This window comes from Staurois parvus, unplaced genomic scaffold (genome assembly GCF_062004578.1).
Source record: "Staurois parvus isolate SC_StPar_1 unplaced genomic scaffold, SC_StPar_1.0 ptg000192l, whole genome shotgun sequence".
Lineage (NCBI taxonomy): Eukaryota > Metazoa > Chordata > Amphibia > Anura > Ranidae > Staurois > Staurois parvus.
The window spans coordinates 4,406,895-4,427,049 of NW_028317988.1; the positions used below are offsets into that span (position 1 = coordinate 4,406,895).

The window sequence follows — 20,155 nt, forward strand, 5'->3', positions numbered from 1 at the left end:
CATTTCCTGTAGTTTGCGACCAGGTTTGCACACATCGCAGGAGGGATTTTGGCCCACTCCTCTTGGCAGATCCTCTCTAAGTCATTAAGGTTTGGTGGCTGACATTTGGCAACTCGAACTTTCAGCTCCCTCCACAGATTTTCAATAAGATTAAGGTCTGGAGACTGGCTAGGCCAGTCCAGGACCTTAATGTGCTTTTTCTTGAGCCACACCTTTGTTACCTTGGCCGCGTGTTTTGGGTCATTGTTATGCTGGAACACCCATCCACGACCCATTTTCAATGCCTTGGCTGAGGGAAGAAGGTTCTCACCCAAGATTTGTCGGTACATTGCCCCATCCATCATCCCTTTGATGCAGTGCAGTTGTCCTGTCCCCTTAGCAGAAAAACACCCCCAAAGCAGAATGTTTCCACCACCATGTATGACAGTTGGGATGGTGTTCTTGGGGTCAAAGGCAGCATTCTTCCTCCTCCAACCACGACGAGTTGAGTTGATGCCAAAGAGCTCGATTTTGGTCTCATCTGACCACAACACTTTCAACCAGTCCTTCTCTGCATCATTCAGATGTTCAGTGGCAAACTTTAGATGGGCCTGGACATGTGCTTTCTTGAGCAGAGGGAACTTGCAGGCACTGCAGGATTTCAATCCTTTTGTCGGCGTAGTGTGTTACCAATTGTTTTCTTGGTGACTGTGGTCCCAGCTGCCTGGAGATCATTGACAAGATCCTAACGTGTAATTCTAGGATGATTCCTCATATGATTCCTTTATAAAGCGCATGCGCGCGAAACATGTTGTCCCAGCAACCGGCCTCTTCCTTCTAAAGCTGCGGCTCCAGCAAGAGTTCCTCCCCTCCGTCTCTCCACATTGTGGTAACGTCATCCGGGATGCTGGGACATCGGATACACGTGGTCCCTGCACTGACAGGCATTCTACTCCACTACTTCCCTCTGAGCGGACGGACCATCCATCTTGGAACCTGGCTTCTTAAAGCCACAGGCTGGTTATCTGTTTTTTACCATATGAATTATTAAAGGCACACCTCCATATAAGGTGTATTACTTTTATCACAAAACTACACAGCACCTGGCTCCTGTTCATGCATAGTTTGTTAGACATGCATTTCTTTTGAATTTTTTGTTGCTTTTCTGTCTCTCAGTGTTACAACTACCATTTGATTTTTGAACTGACCATTTCTTTGTGAGTGGACAAACATTCAAAATCAGCAGGGGATCAAATGCTTATTTCTTTCACTGTATATAACACAAAAAATAAAAATCCCAGTGGTGAATAAATACCACCAAAATAAAGTTTTATCTGTCTCAAAAAAATGCTAAAAATTTCATATGGGTACAGTGTTGCATGACCACGCAATTGTCATTCAATGTCCGACAGTGCTGAAAGCTGAAAATTGGCCTGGACGGGAAGGGGGTGAAAGTGTCTGGACTTGAAGTGGTTAACGGAGTAAAGAATGGTCAGGGTTTTGCATAGTGTCTGGGAGGGGTGTTACAAAACAGTCCAAACATTACAAATTGTTTGCCAGGTAAGACAATACCCATTTATGTATTTCCAATGGTTAGTTTAATTTTTGCCTGCACCCACACTTTACTTTGCTATTTAAATGAAAATAGACTGAACACGTTTTTCTTAGTTTCTGTTATAACATTTTGCAAACACGTGATCTTTCTTCATAAATTTAGACCAAAATGTATTCTGCTATATTTCTTTGATAAAAATAACCCAAATCACTGTATATTATTTAGTCTATGTGAAAGTAATAGAACCTACAAACCACTGTATATGCAGATGAGCTCAAAAGTTTACATACCCAAGGCAGAAATCGTGAACTTTTGGCACTGATATTGAAAATATGACTGATCATGCCAGAAAACTGACTTTTATTTAAATACAGTGATCATATGAAGCCATTTATAATCACATAGTTGTTTGGCTCCTTTTTAAATCATAATGATAACAGAAATCACCCAAATGGCCATGATCAAAAGTTTACATACCCTGGAATGTTTGGCCTAGGTACAGACACACAAAGTAACACACACAGATTAAAATGGCAATTAAAGGTTAATTCCCCACATCTGTGGCTTTTTAAATTGCAAATAGTGTCTGTGTATAAATAGTTAATGAGTTTGTTAGCTCTCGTGCATACACTGTGTATGGGGAGCAGAAAAGAACTGTCAAAAGACCTGAGTAACAAGGTCATGGAACTTTATAAAGATGGAAAAGGATATAAAAAGATATCCAAAGCCTTGAATATGCCAGTCAGTACTGTTCGATCACTTATTAGGAAGTGGAAAATTAGGGGATCTCTTGATACCAAGCCAAGATCAGGTAGACCAAGAAAGATTGTAGCCGCAACTGCCTGAAGAATTGTTTCGGAATACAAAAAAAAGCCCCAAAGGTAACTTCAGGAGGAACACAGGCTGCTCTGGAAAAAGACAGTGTGGTTGTTTCAAGGAACACAATACGACAATACTTGAATGAAAATGAGCTGCATGTTTGAGTTGCCAGAAAGAAGCTTTTACTGTGCCAATGTCACCAAAAAGCCTGGTTGCAATATGCACAACACCTGGACATGCCTCACAGCTTCTGGCACACTGTAATCTGCAGTGACTAGTCAAAACTAGAGCTTAAACGTAACAACCATTAGTGATATGTATTGGAGAGGGGTCAACAAAGCCTTTAGCGACAAGAATACCATCCCCACTGTGAAGTGATGGTGGCTCACTGATGTCTTGGGGATGTGTGAGCTCTAAAGGCACAGGGCATCTTTTGGAAATTGATGGCAAGATGAATGCAGCATGTTATCAGAAAATACTGAAAGACAATTTGCATTCTTCTGCACTGTCAGGGAATGACTGAACGACTGATTTAGTCAGCTAAATCGATCGAACCAAAGTGCCTTCAATACAAAAATAATTTATAAAATAATTTAACTGACAAGTAATTATCTGAGTTAATTTTAGCTGAACAGAATTCTTTAAATACCACAACAAGACCGGTGTGAGTATAGACTGCACATTAAGAAAAATAAATTAATACTTACAAACACCACTAACAGTTTGATTAAGAGGTGGACACAGACACTACAATTTTTCAGCAAGGTTTGAAAATGATCTGTTACCATAGGATATTTACCTATCTGCCAAATTTTACTCATTCAGATATTATATCTACAGAAAGGGAAATCATTGTTGTCTGATAATAGTCTGTGATGGACTTACTTGACTCAAGAACCCGCTTGCAGTCGAATTACTGGGTGAAGTTATTTTAAAGTTATGCCAAACAGACAAATTAAAATGATCACATTTTGGGGTGTTAGGAGATCTAATGGGGTAGCAAATTAACTAGCATAAAATACTCGAAGAAAAAAAATCAATAATACATGTGGAAAATATAGTTACCCTATTTGGCCAGACTCCCTAAAATTACTGCCGACTAATGATCTTCCCCAAAATCGCATCCAGTTAGGCTGGAGCTGTGTGCCCTGGATTCAGAGAGGGTCAGATCTACATGAGGGGGTGAAGTCTGGTGATGTGTGATGATGAGTCTCTTCAAATTATGTCTGTCCTTAAGTCTCCCTTTGATTCCCCCCCCCCCCCCCCGGTCTACCCTGACTTGTCATATATTCAGGTGTGAATAATACATTCAAAAATCCTACCCAGAAGGTGTATTCTACCTTCTCATTGGTGGACAGGATGATCATCAACCATGTGTTTACTTGCGCATTCTCTCCCTTGGCCACCAGATGGCACCCTGGGACCAGAAGTGACTGTATGGATATGAATGTTATAAAATAATGTGTTATAGGACCAATTCATATTTTACTATAACTATAACATAAGTGGGAATATGTGATTCTATCTAAAATATACAGCATGCCTAGGAGAGCCTGGTAATTGCTAATTTATGATAATTACTCTTTTAGTGTAGCAGTACTCAAATGTAAACTTCTAACTACAGAGATGGCATGATATCATAATCAAATATTAACCCTTCACTGCCAGGTCTGTACACTGTATGGACCTACATTCCTCCTGTGCTATAAACTCATAATCACTTCAGTGACCACAAACGTATAGCAGAGTTGTTCAGCAGACTCTGCTGAAAAAATCAATAGCTCTGATTAGCGACCGAGAATCCACTGATCAGAGCTATTGACCTAAAATGTACCCCACCTGCTGCTGCCACCACCACCATTTCTCCCCTCTACTTCTTTGCCTCCACAAATTGCTGCTAAATTTCCCCCTTCTGCTACTCTTGCTTTCCTGATCGACCCCCCTCCTCCCGCCCCCAGCACCGATCTTGTTGGCACTGTGTCTTTCCTGAACCGATCAAACCCCCTCCTCCCACCCCCAGTACCGATCTCGTTGGCACTGTCTCTCCCCTGCAGCCGCTGGTTTCCCTCATCTGCCTTCCCTGTGGGTTTATGAATCAGGGGAATACCTGACAGATGATCACCCCTCTGCCAATCTGACCCCCCCTTTGCCGATCTGACCCCCCCTGCAGTTAACCACCCCTTACCCAATCCATGGCGCCCCACCCCCTCCATTGCTGAAATGACCGCCTCTCCATCCAACTGCAGCTTCTTTTGTGACAGTCAGGATGGAGAGCGGTGTGTGTGTGTGTGTGGGGGGGGGGGGAGGTGGTTGGTAAACGTGTTTACCAACCCTCTTCCTTTCCTTGAATAGACTTGGTAAGCAATCAGTACTGATTGCACCTATGTCCATTCATCACTGGAGCGTAGTAATGTTTACTATGATTCAGTTTTATGAATCAATAGTAGTCTCTATACAGATATTTATATTCATTCATATGCAAAACAAAGTACAAAATATTGAAAGTAAATATAAAAAAAAAAAGAAAAGAAAAAAATGTAATTAAAAATTACAAAAAAACCCCATAGTAAGGCCTCATTCACACAGGGCATACTGCAGCGTATTCCCCTGCAAGGCCGTGCATGTGGATGCACAGGTGTTTTGTGCATCTCCACGCAGCCTTTCCTATTGATGTCAGCTGGGAGGTAGGAACTGCACAAACATAGCACTGCTCCAAATCTGTCATCCATGTGAGTTCGGGTGCATGTCCCAGAGCTCACACAAATGTCAGATTGGAAGCAGCAGTTGTGCCCATGCAGCTGCTGCATCCCAATTGACATGAATGGGACTGCCTGCACAGGGATGCACAGAACACCTGGGCAGGTAAACACAGCTTTCCATGGACATACACGTTAGAATGCCCAAAGTGAACAAGGCCTTAGGAGCAATTTAGCAGGAATTTTGTAAGTTATGTTGTGTTTGTGGGCAATAATACTTTTAGTGTATTTTTATTGAAAACAGTGAGCTTATACACATTTGCACAACTGCTCAAACTGCCCTCAAAATCAGCAGCAGTTTTATTTAAATTCTACAGGTCATGTGCTTTCAGAATATGTATGGTTTGGGGGTCTTTTACAAATTCTGAAAGCTGTAAGTGAAAAATAATAACCTCCAGATTTTTAGAGTAAATTGTTTTTATTTACAGTTTAGCTCACCTTCAATTTTCACCATTTTACAAAAAGGAGCAATTTAAAATGTACAAATATTTGTTATTTATTAACTCAATACAGTTTCAGCTTTTATATGTAGTAGGAACTTAACCTCCCTGGCGGTATGATTATTTCAGATTTTTGGTGCTGAAAGCGGTACCATTTTTTTGCATGGAAATATGTTTTTTTTTTATTGTAGGGCTGTAATTTTTAGGAATAACTCACTGAAATCTGTCTGAACAAGAGTCTAGTAAACATCCCGGGTATGTTAAAATTTGAAACACTAAATCATAAATTATAATTTAATAAATAATCATAAAAATAATAATATAATAATAATAAATTTAATTTAATAATATAATCAAACCAAAAACACTTAAATTTGAAATATAGCGCCAAGTTCGCACATCGCTGAGCAAAGTCGCAAAATCGTTTTCATTGTTTGATGACGAATTTCCCCCACAAATCATTATCACTCAATTCTGCAAGTGGTTCTGATTTACTATCGCTGTTCTCTAGCTGGTCTAAAACCGCTTTTGACCTAAAGGGACGCTTTTTGGACACCATGGACGTTTCTCAGTTTCCAGGCAATAAGAACAGTAAAAATGCAGGCAGGGCGCAGGACAAAGCACTCGGGACAAAATGTATGTGAAATGGTTTGATACAGTAATGTTTTACTATGTGATTTTAGTGATTTTAGTGAATGTCACTTTTTGTCATTTTTGAATTTCCCGCCGTTCCGTCCCCCGTACGTCCCGACGCTCACAGGGGACGGAACCCAGATGACAGATGCCGGCATCCGCCGGATTACATTGTCGGGGACACTGCAGGAGGGACATCGTGGGAGCACAGGACAAGGTAAGTAATACAGGGATCGTGGAGCAGCGCCGCATGGTATTCCCGAGTGTAGCTCGGGGTTACCGCTTGTGGTACTGAAACTTTACCCCGAGCTACACTCGGGAATACCGCCAGGGAGGTTAACACAAATTTAGTAAATTCTGCCATATATGTATCCAATAATAATGATTTTAGTGTATTTTTAGTGAAAACAGCGAGTTGATAAACATTTGTTCAACTATTGCAGGGCCTAAAAAAATCAGTAGCACATTTCTTTATTCTACAGGTCATGTGCTTTTAGAAAGTGTATGGTTTGCAGGGTCTTTTTTCACACTGTTTTTATTTACAGTTTTGCACACCTTCAGATTTCACAATCTAAAATTTACAAATATTTGTTGATTATTAACTCAATACAGTTTTAGCTTTTATATTTAGTAGGAATTTTTTTACGTTTTGCTATGTATGTATCCACCAATAATGATTTTAGTGAATTTTTACTGAAAATAGCGAATTGCTAAATATTTGCGCAGATATCCCAGGGCCTATATAAATCATTAGCACCTTCTTTTTATTCTAATGGTCATGTGCTTTTAGAAAATGTATGGTTTACATTTGTGAAAGCTGTAAGGTAAGAAAAAAAATTTAAAAAAAATCGAAAAAAAAAATTATCTGGCCACCTGAGTTTAAAAGTGGAGTAAAGGGCCTGGCAGCAAACAGGTTAATGATATACATAAACTTCCCACACTTTAGACTATTATTTAAATATGGCTACATTATAAAGCACACATTTCTAAAATAATAATGATTACAAATAAACAACCATAACCAAAATAAGCTTAATAGATCCTTTTAAGACAATATGCCATTTCATCCTGAATTTATATACATCTGAATGGACAAGCATTTTAATACTTTTTTTTTTTTTTTAAATTGTTTTTATTGGTTTTTAGAAAAAATACTCTACAAAACAGAACCTTTTGGCATTTCCCGGCTCAAAAGAAAACATAACATAAAAGAACAATCCCAATTGTAGTCATAATTCTACTAGATAATGCGTTGCCGAGCTAAATGTATTCCAATGCAATTAGCTAATGCCGTGTAAAGTGCATATTTGATGTAACAACTCTATATTGTGTTAAAATAACAAATAAAATATGTATTGGTGACAGCTTAAAAATTAAATAATCCTTAAATAATTAAATTGTGATCACAAAATAAAAAGCAAATAAGATCTCCATAAATTATAAACCAATTGTGTTATAAATCAATAGATATAAGAAAAGTGAAATTATGAAAAAGTCCAATGTGTAAATATGCAAATAATTAATGAAAATAGGAATAAAAGTTCAGCAGAGAATGAGATGACAATATACTCTCCTTCCAAGCAGCCTATAATATGATGTCTGGGATTGTGCAGCTTCTGTATGAGCCTGTGTGGATAAGGGGATTTCTCCCTCCTTAGACCGCTTCTCACTCCAATCCTCTATGTGTCCTCGTATGAGCCATAAAAGAAAGGAAGAGATATATGGTGCCTTATCCAAGATATTACAAAGCCTTTATTGTACGTCCATAATGCACTCACATCAAGCAAGATAAAAATGCGCTTATTAAGTAAAAAACTGCTGGGTGCGGTGAGGATCAGCCTCGTGGGTGTGTGAGCAAACTCTGTCAGTACTCGCCGTATCGTAGGTGACGTCACTGCCCCTCCCCAACACGTTGCACCACAGGGATAACGTAGATTCGTCTGGGGGATGTAGTAAGTCTTTGGTTTCAGATGTTGGTATATCAGAAACCAATTGTCCAAAGACTCCAAGGGCATTGACTTTAATTAGCTCTCCAAAAATTGTTTGTAGACTAAATTGTTCCAACTGAGAAAAACATAATGTCTCTGATGGGCCCTGAGACCTAATAATGACCTTGGATCTTAAGGCTTATTTGGATTTACCACTTCCATGGTTCAATATATGATTTTTTCCCTCATAGAAATTCTAACAGCATGAAAGCTGCACCTTCACATGGGTCAGTCTTGGACTTTCCAGCACAACAATGACCCTAACCACAAGGTCAAGTTGACCCTCCAATGGTTACAGCAGAAAAAAGTGAAGGTTCTGGAGTGGCCTTCACAGTCTCCTGAACTTAATATCATCGAGCCAATCTGGGGAGATCTCAAACGTGCGGTTCATGCAAGACAACCAAAGACTTTGTATGACCTGAAGGCATTTTGCTAAGATGAGTGGGTAGCTATATCACCTGCAAGAATTAGGGGCCTCGTAGAAAACTATTATAAAAGACTGCATGCTGTCATTGATGCTAAAGGGGGCAATACAGAGGATTAAGAACTAAGGGGATGCAGACTTTTGAACAGGGGTCTCTTCATTTGTTTACTTGTTGCCATGTTTTGTTTTATGATTGTGCCATTCTGTTATGACCTACAGCTGAATATGAATCCCATAAGAAATAATAGAAATGTGTTCTGCCTGCTCACTCATGTTTTCTTTAAAAATGGTACATATTATATATTATCAATTCTCCAAGGATATTTCTGGAGGATCTAAAATGCCAGGACAGTATAAATACACCACCAAATGACCCATTTTTGGAAAGTAGAAAGTCCAAAGTATTTAATAAGAGCTATGGTGAGTTTTTGAAGTTCTAAATTTTTTATCACAATTTTTTGGAAAAGGAAGAGCTTAAATTAAAAAAAATGTTTCCCCCACAAAGTTATCATTTTAAGTTATTTCTCACATGTCGCATGGGCATGCTTAAAATTACACCCTCAAAACACATGCTGCTATGCCTCCTGAGTGTAGAGATTTTTTTTACATGTAAGACTTTTCTTACAGCCTAGATGTATAGAAGGGGATCAAAATCCAAGGAGCACCTTCAGGCATTCCAGGGGCATAAATTACGCATCTAATTTCCCGAATATCTATCACATTTTTGGAGGCCCGGGAGCACCAGGACAGTGGAAACACCCACAAAATGACCCAATTTTGGAAAGTAAATGCTCCAATGTATTTTCTGAAAAGCATAAGGAGTTTTTTGAAAATGTCATTTTTTACATTAGTTTTTAGAAAATGTAGGAAAGAAATTGAAAATGTATTTTTTACACAAAGTTGTCAATTAAAATATTTTTAATGAACAGCATAGACATACTTAGAGGTACACCCAAAAACACATTCTGCTAGTCCTCCCGAGTATGGGATACCACATGTGTGAAACTTTTTCACAGCCTAGCCACACAGAGGGGCCCAAAATCCAATGAACACCTTCAGGCTTTCTAGGGTTATAAATTACACATCTAATTTTCTTACAGCCTATCACATTTTTGGAAGACCTGGAGCAATAGGATAGTAGAAACAATTGGGGACACTGGCTCTGCTGACACTGGTAATGGTATGGCAGTGATCAGGACACTGGTATAGCAATAATCAGGACACTGGTATGACAGTAATCAGGACGCTGGTATGGCTATGATCAGGACACTGGTGTGGCTATGATTAGGACACTAGTGTGGGGTATGACAATGATCAGGACACTGGTATGGCAGTGATCAGGACACTGGTATGGTGGCAATCAGGACCTTGGTATGGTGTATGGCAGTGATCAGGAATGCTGGTATAGGGTATGGCGGTGATCGGGACACTGGTATGGAACAGTATATGGAGGAAATCAGGACGCTGGTATGAGGTATGGCAGTGATCAGGATGCTGGTATGGGATATGACAGTGATCAGGATGCTGGCATGTATGGCAGTGATCAGGATGTTGATATGGGGTATGGTGGCGATCAGGATGTTGGTATGGCGTGATCAGGACGTTTGTATGAGGTATGGTGATGTTACTGTGAGCACTGGTGACACTGAGGCAGGTGACTGGACACATCAATCACATGGTAGAGGACTAATTTCATACAGGAACATCCACCCACATGGGCACTGCTCTCATCCGGCCATTTATGTGCTATAGCCAAATGGGAAGCAGTTAAATATTAACCCCTTTTGTACCACTTTACCAACGGCTGATCAGTGGCCCGCTTTATTTTACACAGCGGTGTTTATGAATGACATGGATAAATAGCCACTTGGTGGCCGATCTGCCTGGTGATCACTATGTACCCAGCTGTCATAAAAAAAAACTGTCCTGGTAATGAAGGGGTATTACAGGTTGGTACTCAAGTGATTAAAGCCATGCTCCAGACAAAGAGTTAAATACATGGTTAAACATACACTGTATACTGTATGAACTGTTAATGCTGTAAGACTCTGTTTTAATATAGATATCACAGCCAGATAGCGCTGCCAGTTAAGGAAGAAGACTTGGTCATGGACCAACCGCAGGCTGAGAATCGATAATGAAGGAGCAGAAGCAAACTGTTATGGTTGTCCCCTCCTGTAAGTATGTGAACAATTTTAGACCAACAGCACTGCACAAAGCAATAGAGCCCTGATTAGCTCAGCATGTTGTTCTCCCTCCCCCATTCTAAACTCTGCTGTACAGGGGATTACAAAAGGCTGATATAAAGGCAGATTCTGGTACTTATAATAATTGAATGTAAATGTACATTGAATTAAATGTTTAATAAATACAAATGGGTATAATTGTGTCTTTTCATCTCTGTTAGGAGTCCAGCTATAAAACTAGGAATCAGCATGACATAACTTAACTGATAAAAATAAAGTAGAATTCTCTTTTTTGTCATACTTCAAATGTCTTACATTTCAAGATTATGAAATATAGTAATTAGCAGTTTCCCAGGAAATTGCAGACCTGCTGACAGCCATGCAGGCAAGATTGTTCTATGGCATCCAACTGATGTGGACATTTAAATACCAGTCTCATCTTTCAAAGCATTCCACTAGTGTCACAAATACAATGGCTAAGAAAGGAAGGAGATAAGGATAGGGGCTGATATGGCAATTTACAAAGAATGTCTTGGGGCTCATGGCAATGGCTTTTCTTGTCAAGTACGGCATTTGATATTGGAATGGCAATCACAGTGTTTAACAAGAAAAGGTTGCGTCTACCCTGATTTGCCTGAAGTTTAATACGCACTTCATTAGACATGCTGTGTCCAAAGTAACACAGCACAGAGCAAAGCGGGTCCAACTCAGCCTGCCACATGCATTGCTACATTGAAGTCAGCAGGATTCTGATGACCTGCGTTTGACGTGTTCCAAACGTATGTGAAAAACAGGAAAACAACTACCTCAACATGCGTCCTTACTGTGCGCTTATTACCATGATTCCGTATGAACTGTATCTTTACTGTAACAATTCTTCATATAGTACACTATTCTCATATTAACAGGAGAGAGAAAGGCTGTATACAAACAGAACTTTTTTATTACCTGCTTTCCCGCCAGCCTATAGCAGATATACTGCTACAGGGCGGCACGGGTGCGCAAAATCCTATATATATATATATATGATTTTGCATTACCAGGTAGGGGGCCCTCGTGCCCTACCCACACAGCTATTCACAGCCTCAGCTGTCAATCACCGGGTCCCGGCCAGTGATTACTCGCCGGCACCCAGTGATCGCCAAGAATTAACGATGGTGGGAGAGAACTGTATGTAAACAATACAGTTCTCTACCCTGTCAGATCCTGCACACTGCTTTGTATGGCTCTGCATAGCCATACTGATGTGAACTGATCCATTTTTTTGGGGGAAAAAATGTGACTGAACTTATGAAAAAAACGGCACGTCCATGTGAAAGGGGCCTAACTCAAATAACCACTCCAACCAAGATATGCAGAATACCATCTCTGAATGCACAACACGTCGAACCTTGAAGCAGATGGGCTACAGCAGCCGGAGACCACACTAGATGCTACTCCTGTCAGCTAAACAGGAAACAGAGGCGGCACAGGCTCACCAAAATTGGACAATAGAAGATTGGAAACTGTTGCCTGGTCTGTTGACTCTCAATTTCAGCTGCTAAATTCAGATGATAGGGTCAGAATTTGGTGTAAACATGAAAACATGGATCCATCCTGTCTTGTATCAATGGTTCAGGCTGGTGGTGGTGTAATGGTGTGGGGGATATTTTCTTGGCACACTCTGGGCCTCTTAATATCAATTGAGCATCGTTTAAACGCCACAGCCTGAGTATTGTTGCATGTACACTACAGTGTACCGATCCTCTGATGGCTCCTTCCAGCAGGATAATGGATTCATGTCACAAAGCTCAAATCATCTCAAACTGGTTTCTTGAACATAACAATGAGTTCACTGTACTCCAATGGCCTCCACAGTCACCAGATCTCAATCCAATAGAGCACCTTTGGGATGTGGTGGAACGGTAGATTCGCATTATGGATGTGCAGCCAGCATATCTACAGCAACTACGTGATGCTATCATGCCAATATGGACCGAAATCTCTAAATCTCTGAGGAATGTTTCCAACACCTTGTTGACTCTATGCCACTAAGAATGAAGGCAGTTCTGAAGGCAAAAGGGGGTCCAACCCGGTACTAGCAAGGTGTACCTAATAAAGTGTTCAGTGAGTGTAAATATTAGATGTGTTTTTCTGCTTTTCTGTAGCCTTTAACTCCTATCAGCCCACATTCCGTACAGAAACATCCCTCATTACGATGGTGCTAAGAATATATAAAAAATGTCATCCTTGACAGCTACACATTGTGTAGGGCATCCCTACAACATAGACACTAACTATTCTATAGCCCAAGATAAAAACTAAGAAAGCTAATTAAACTCTTTGCTATAACACAGGAAGCATGCACATGACAGCTCTGAATTTCTAACATGATCAATAAGTATAATGGGTATACATCAAACAGATGTAACAAAACACTAAATCAGCTGCTACTGAACTACTAATACCCTTCATCCCTCCTGCTTCCTCCTAATAGAAAGAAGGGTGGTTACAATTTACCGTATTTTTTTGCTCCATAAGACGCACCTGACCATAAGACGCACCTAGGTTTTAGAGGCAGAAAACAAGATAAAAAATATTCTATAGACTGCGGACACAGTACAGGAGATGACCAGAGACAGCGGACCGTACAGGAGATGACCAGAGACTGCGGACAGTACAGGGGATGACCAGAGACTACGGACAGTATAGGGGATTACCAAGACACTGCGGACATAGTACAGGGGATAACCAGAGACTGCGGACAGCGCAGGAGATGACCACAGACTGCGGACAGTGCAGGAGATGACCACAGACTGCGGACAGTGAAGGGGGTGACCAAGAGACTGCGGACAGTGCAGGGGATGACCAGAGACTGCGGACAGTGCAGGGGATGACCAGAGACTGCGGACAGTGCAGGGGATGACCAAGAGACTGCGGACATAGTACAGGGGATGACCAGAGACTGCGGACAGTGCAGGGGATGACCAGAGACTGCAGACACAGTACAGGAGATGACCAGAGACAGCGGACTGTACAGGAGATGACCAGAGACTGCGGACAGTATAGGGGATGACCAAGAGACTGCGGACATAGTACAGGGGATGACCAGAGACTGCGGACAGTACAAGAGATGACCAGAGACTGCAGAGAGTATAGGGGATGACCAGAGACTGCGGACAGTGCAGGGGATGACCAAGAGACTGCGGACAGTGCAGGGGCTGACCAGAGACTGCGGACAGTGCAGGGGATGACCAGAGACTGCGGACAGTGCAGGGGATGACCAAGAGACTGCGGACAGTGCAGGGGCTGACCAGAGACTGCGGACAGTGCAGGGGATGACCAGAGACTGCGGACAGTGCAGGGGATGACCAAGAGACTGCGGACAGTGCAGGGGCTGACCAGAGACTGCGGACAGTGCAGGGGATGACCAAGAGACTGCGGACATAGTACAGGGGATGACCAGAGACTGCGGACAGTGCAGGGGATGACCAGAGACTGCAGACACAGTACAGGAGATGACCAGAGACAGCGGACTGTACAGGAGATGACCAGAGACTGCGGACAGTACAGGGGATGACCAGAGACTGCGGACAGTATAGGGGATGACCAAGAGACTGCGGACATAGTACAGGGGATGACCAGAGACTGCGGACAGTACAAGAGATGACCAGAGACTGCAGACAGTGCAGGGGATGACCAAGAGACTGCGGACAGTGCAGGGGCTGACCAGAGACCGCGGACAGTGCAGGGGATGACCAAGAGACTGCGGACAGTGCAGGGGCTGACCAGAGACTGCGGACAGTGCAGGGGCTGACCAGAGACTGCGGACAGTGCAGGGGCTGACCAGAGACTGCGGACAGTGCAGGGGATGACCAAGAGACTGCGGACATAGTACAGGGGATGACCAGAGACTGCGGACAGTGCAAGGGATGACCAGAGACTGCGGACAGTGCAGGGGATGACCAGAGATTGCGGAAAGCACAGGAGATGACAAGAGACTGCGGACAGTGCAGGAGATGACCAGAGACTGCGGACAGTACAGGAGATGACCAGAGACTGCGGAAAGTGCAGGAGATGACCAGAGACTGCGGACAGTACAGGAGATGACCAGAGACTGCGGACAGTACAGGAGATGACCAGAGACTGCAGACAGTACAGGAAATGACTGCTGACCTTTGGGGAGGGAGGGGGAGCGGGTACCTGAATTTGACAGGTACCCGCTCCCACTTCCGCGGAGTTGTCCTCCCTTTAGAACTACCTTATATGGTATCCCTCATCTATTTGCAGTTTCTGTTCTTCATGTAACTATACTGATAAGAGTGGCATGTTTTATTGGTCATCCGAAGATTAAGCAACGCCTATTGAGATCTGTATAATAGTTCTTGTCTTGATTAAACTTTCAGAGATTTAGCTTGCACACTTCGGTATCTGGAGCTTTATTTCTCCCAGACATGGTTGAGAAAATATTCTAAGACATTTTGGACTACAGACAGGAATTGATCCTTTCAGGGGTGCTGGTCTTTTATTTTTCCTTGGCTAGGTTGTTTTAATAATGTGTTGATGATCCCTGAAAACCCTTCTCTGTAATGAAGCCTATCTTGCTTCTGCCTAGTAAACCGCAATTTATTTCCTCCATTAGCTCATCCCCCCACAGCTAATACCTTATGTATCACTCAACCCTTCCTCCTAGATTGTAAGCTCTAATGAGCAGGGCCCTCTGTTTCCTCTTGTACCAAATTGTATTGTAACTGTAATGTCTACCTTCATTTTGTAAAGAGCTGCGCAAACTGTTGGCGCTATATAAATCCTGTATAATAATAATAATACTAATGTATTCAATTTGAGATTTATATGTGTCAATAAATTTTGTAAGATCTTTGTAATTGCAATGACAGCATAAGTGGTTTGTTTGTTCCTTGTCAGGGCTCCGGGTATGACCAGAGGTGTGTGGACCGACACAGGGAAACACAGACTTCAGGTATAGCATGTAAAACAATATAATTTATTAAGGGCAACATAAACGCAGTGCAACAAACCAAACCCAAAACTAACACAAATACGTACAACAAGGTGCAACAAACCCAAACCTTAACTGATATATATATATAAATATGGAGAACAACGTAGTCAGGCGGGCCGGGTCGGTAGCTAACGGGCAGACAAGGTGCAAGGAGTAGGCAGAAGATTGGTCAGGAGTAGCCGAGGTCGGTGCAGGCAGAGTTCAAGCAGAGTCAGGATCAAGCAGAGTCAGGATCAGGCAGGAAGCAGACAGGATGCAGGTACAGGGTCTCATGGGAACAATACACCAAGGCCCTGACTGCAGGTCTGGCCATTCCTTAAATACATCTCCTGCAATCAGCCTCAGGTGATGGCTTGATTGCAGGATTGAGCTTCTGGCTGCTGAGAGCACCCGCTGGCCAGCCCTGGTACTGCAGCCCACAAGGCAGGTGAGTCCCACCACCATTGGCGAGTCCATTCCTGACATTCCTTCTATAGTTGGTGCACATTGAGTGGTTGCTTGGGTCTGAACCAGGCTTTTATTTTATGTTGTTTAGCTTAGTGATATTTCACCAGTCACTCCTCCACTTTTTCATTTGAATTACTTTTTGGGAACCTTGAGGTTTTAACACTGGAGTCGCAGACTTATGACTGGCATCGTTGCCAAACAGCATATCTAAGTCAGTGACTTCACTTTTTTCCACTTCCATTAAGCAATACAGTTAACATGCCAGACCATCCCATCCTGCACATTAGACAATAATGTTTGAACAATAAGGTTGTTTAAATCTCGGTTCGTTTTGATTATACTGTCCTGTTGCCGAGCTGACACAACTAATTTCTAAAATCACCAGCAAACTCCAGAGTGGACAAGAGTCCTGGCAGCTGACTGGATATACCCCTCACATATGTGATGGGGAACAGAAATGAGCTCAGTGATGTGAATCGTGCATCTTCCAGGAAAATAGTCAGATGACTTATATGTTCATTTGTCACTGAGCTGTGAGATGATAATTAGGCAAAGATCAGCTTGTTATACAATCCTCCATAGCAGGCTAAGTTATTAAACTCTGATTTATGTCTGAAGGCTGAAGCGCTTACAAGGCGATCTATCATACTTTTCTAATTAAAAAAAAAAATCAGACAGAAAGGAATTCAAATTCAAGTGCTAATTTAAAGGTGTAATCAAAATATGAAAATGCAGAAGGCTGCAGAAGAGTAGAGTTTTTCTTTTTTTTAAAATACCAGGGACTCAGATTGGTTGTGAGGCATCAAAAACCCAGATGCTGCCCTGTAAGGCAGCCTACCCTTTATGACACAGTAAGTATAACTTGTTTAACCGCCTCCCACCTGCAATCTGCATATAAACTTTTCTTAGCTTGATGTCACATGCCAACTATACATCAATATACAGTATATTATCCCTTTGACATCTATTTAGCCCCACTAAGGATTGAGAGTAGATCTTGATCATGCCATTGCTATGTCAGCTATGATATATTGATAGCATACAGGTTGATGGTTTGGTCCAGAAAAAATTATTTCAGCCTGCAGAGGCTTCTTCAGCTTGTAGATGGTAGAGTGCCCCTGGTTAATGCTGTAACTGTCCGATGCAATCATAGTGTTGAAATGTATTTTAAGAAGTGTTAAAAATGTAAATTATATACATTTTTAGTCCCATGTTTGTCTCTCTTACAGCTCAGTTCAATGAAATGCACATTTTGCTCTGTATAAATGTCTCCTAGAGCATCTACATACTCCCTCTTTATATTCCTGATACTATACTGACTCACAAACGGCAGTTATCTATCTGTAGCTGTTGGTAGCAGTGCTGTTACAGCTAATGAGTCTTGCTAATACAAAATGCACATTGCTAGCAGTACAAGTGTAAATGGTAGCTTAACTTTATTAAAGCCAAACTCTACCCAAGAGAAGCTGTATTAAGAAAGATTAAGACTTTTTTTTCTGTTTAGAATGACGTCTCTTCAATTTTGTAAACATTTTAATCTTACCTTACAAGAAAACGATGGAGACCAACATCAAAACACCTGAAAATAAAGATAAAAATACAATAAGAACAACAAAAAATAAAGGCAATCTATCTGCAATACATACAAAGACAAACATGAGGACTGTAAATTAAACCAAACATTTTCTAAAATACGTTTATTGGCAAACTAAACGAAGGTACATCAAGCTTTCCTGTGACTGTAGCAGATATTTAAAACTCCCACTAATGCTGAAACGTAGTCTGTAAGTCAGATCTAAATTTCTACAAAGTGACTCAAAATCCTCAACAACAAGGATGCCCTTGAAAACAAACAAACAATCAGCTCCTGTAGACGCTGACTCTGCCATACCCTCTCCCACCTCTTGTGCCTTTCTAATGGGCGGCCTCAATATCCTCAAATTTCTTTGATGGGCAGCTTCAGTATCCAACAGTCAAGTGGAGGAGGAGGACCAGGAAGCCAGTTGCATACTACAGAGTCCCTGCTTTAGGGTTTCCTGGGGCAATTTATAGAGAACTGGACCCACTGATCTAGACTGGCACGAGAAAGAGCCCTCCAGTGACATCAGTACTCCCGAAACGTTCCCAACAATCATAGAGAATGTGTGAATTAAAAATCGGTATCAAAAATTATTCACTGTACATAATAAAATAAAATAAACTCCCTGTGTAATGACACTTAAAAGTCTCACTTTCACCCTTGAAATTCCAAAAGTTATATAAACCTTTCCAGTGTCTGCGAAATACCAAAAAATCCACAAAAATCAAAGTCCAAAACAATTATTCATCCAAATTCTGATATAAATTCACTGTGTAACTCCAAAATTGCTGTGTACCTCCAAACAAAGGAAAACTGGATAGTGTATTATCCTCAATAAAACATTAAACAATAATTAAATCATATAATAATGAAATCCAAAAAGAGAAGAAAATATTTTTTGTGCAAATAAAAACACACAAAAACGTGAAAACACTTGTGATAGTGAAGCACTCTGTGTAAAATTCTATATACACATTCCTCTGTGAACACATCTAAGTGGCTGAATCACATACCCTTACCCTAGTTAGATAATAAACCAGCCTTCAAAGATAGTAATCCAGAAAATAGTAATCCAGTGGAACCTCATTCCAATATCCACAGGAATACCTTCAGATCCCAAATTATTCATTCATATACTCCTGCCTTCATTTTCTCCATGTTACTCATAGATAGAAGAAATAACAGCCATTCATAACGCTGCCCCAAATTACCTCACCGACCTGATACCCAAATACCACCCTACCCGTAATCTTCGCTCCTCACAAAACCTCCTACTTTCTAGCTCCCTGGTCTCCACCTCCCACGCTGGACTGCAGGACTTCTCCAGGACTTACTACATCCTCTGGAACTCACTACCCCAATCCATCAGACTGTCACCTACCCTCCTCACCTTTAGTCGCACCCTGAAAACCCATCTCTTCAGGGAAGCCTACCCCGCCCTCACCTAACAGCCGATCTCCTCCTACCACTCCATCCCCCACAGCCACTTCCTCCTGTACCACTATCCCCTCCCTCCTAGATTGTAAGCTTGAAAGAGCAGGGCCCTTGACCCCCTCGTGTATTGTATTGTTACTGTACTGTCTCATGTACTGTCCCCCACTATAATGTACAGCGCTGAGCAAACCTTTTAGCGCTATATAAATACTGTATAATAATAATATAGTGTAGTATGTTCAATTATAAAAGATCCAGACTTTAATAAATGTGCTTACATTTAAAAATCATAAAAAATGCATGTATTCCCATAACTCCACCTCAAGCAGCTTCCTGGAACGCCAAATGTGGTAAACCTCACTTAAGATGGCCACTCCGCCACTTCCAGTTTTTCATGCAACGTCCAACATCACGTCCCTTAAGGGATCCTTGTTTGTTGTCTCTATCTTTTATGCCATTTGAATGGGTCTCTCCCCTCTGCACTTCATCTGACTCCACTGGAGGTCTGCCATATAGGACATGCGTCTTTCTATATGTTTTTTAGTATATTCTTTTTTTGAACCATTGCTCTTCCTCCTGAATGCTCGTTAAGAGCTGAAACGCGTTGAGGATTCAAGGTCTCAAAATCCATCTGAAGACATTTTTCCATATGGAACGTAATTGACCTATCCTTGAAGCTGTAATATAGTACAGACTGGTCCTCTGTGTGTGGTATGTATAATTTTTAATTTTGTTTAATAAAATTTAGTAATTTTTTTAATCTTAATGGTGTTGCTGTTGTTTGGTACCTAGAGAGTGCCACCCCTCTTCTTCACTCTTTCTTTAGGAAACAGTGAGAAACTTCTCCCCAGCAACAACAAACACAGCAATAAAAAAGTAAATGTTCCAAAAGTAGAAAAACGTTTTGTCTGGA

General features: G+C 41.4%; 1 protein-coding gene across 2 annotated transcripts in view; it reads right to left on the reverse strand.

The window, feature by feature from the left end:
• HHAT (hedgehog acyltransferase) overlaps positions 1-20,155 on the reverse strand; it is a 385,158-nt gene that overhangs the window by 148,750 nt on the left and 216,253 nt on the right. For both annotated transcript variants that reach the window (XM_089677807.1, XM_089677808.1), the window contains one exon: positions 17,773-17,808. In XM_089677807.1, coding sequence (XP_089533933.1) covers positions 17,773-17,808 — 36 coding nt within the window. The remainder of the gene's footprint in view (positions 1-17,772; positions 17,809-20,155) is intronic.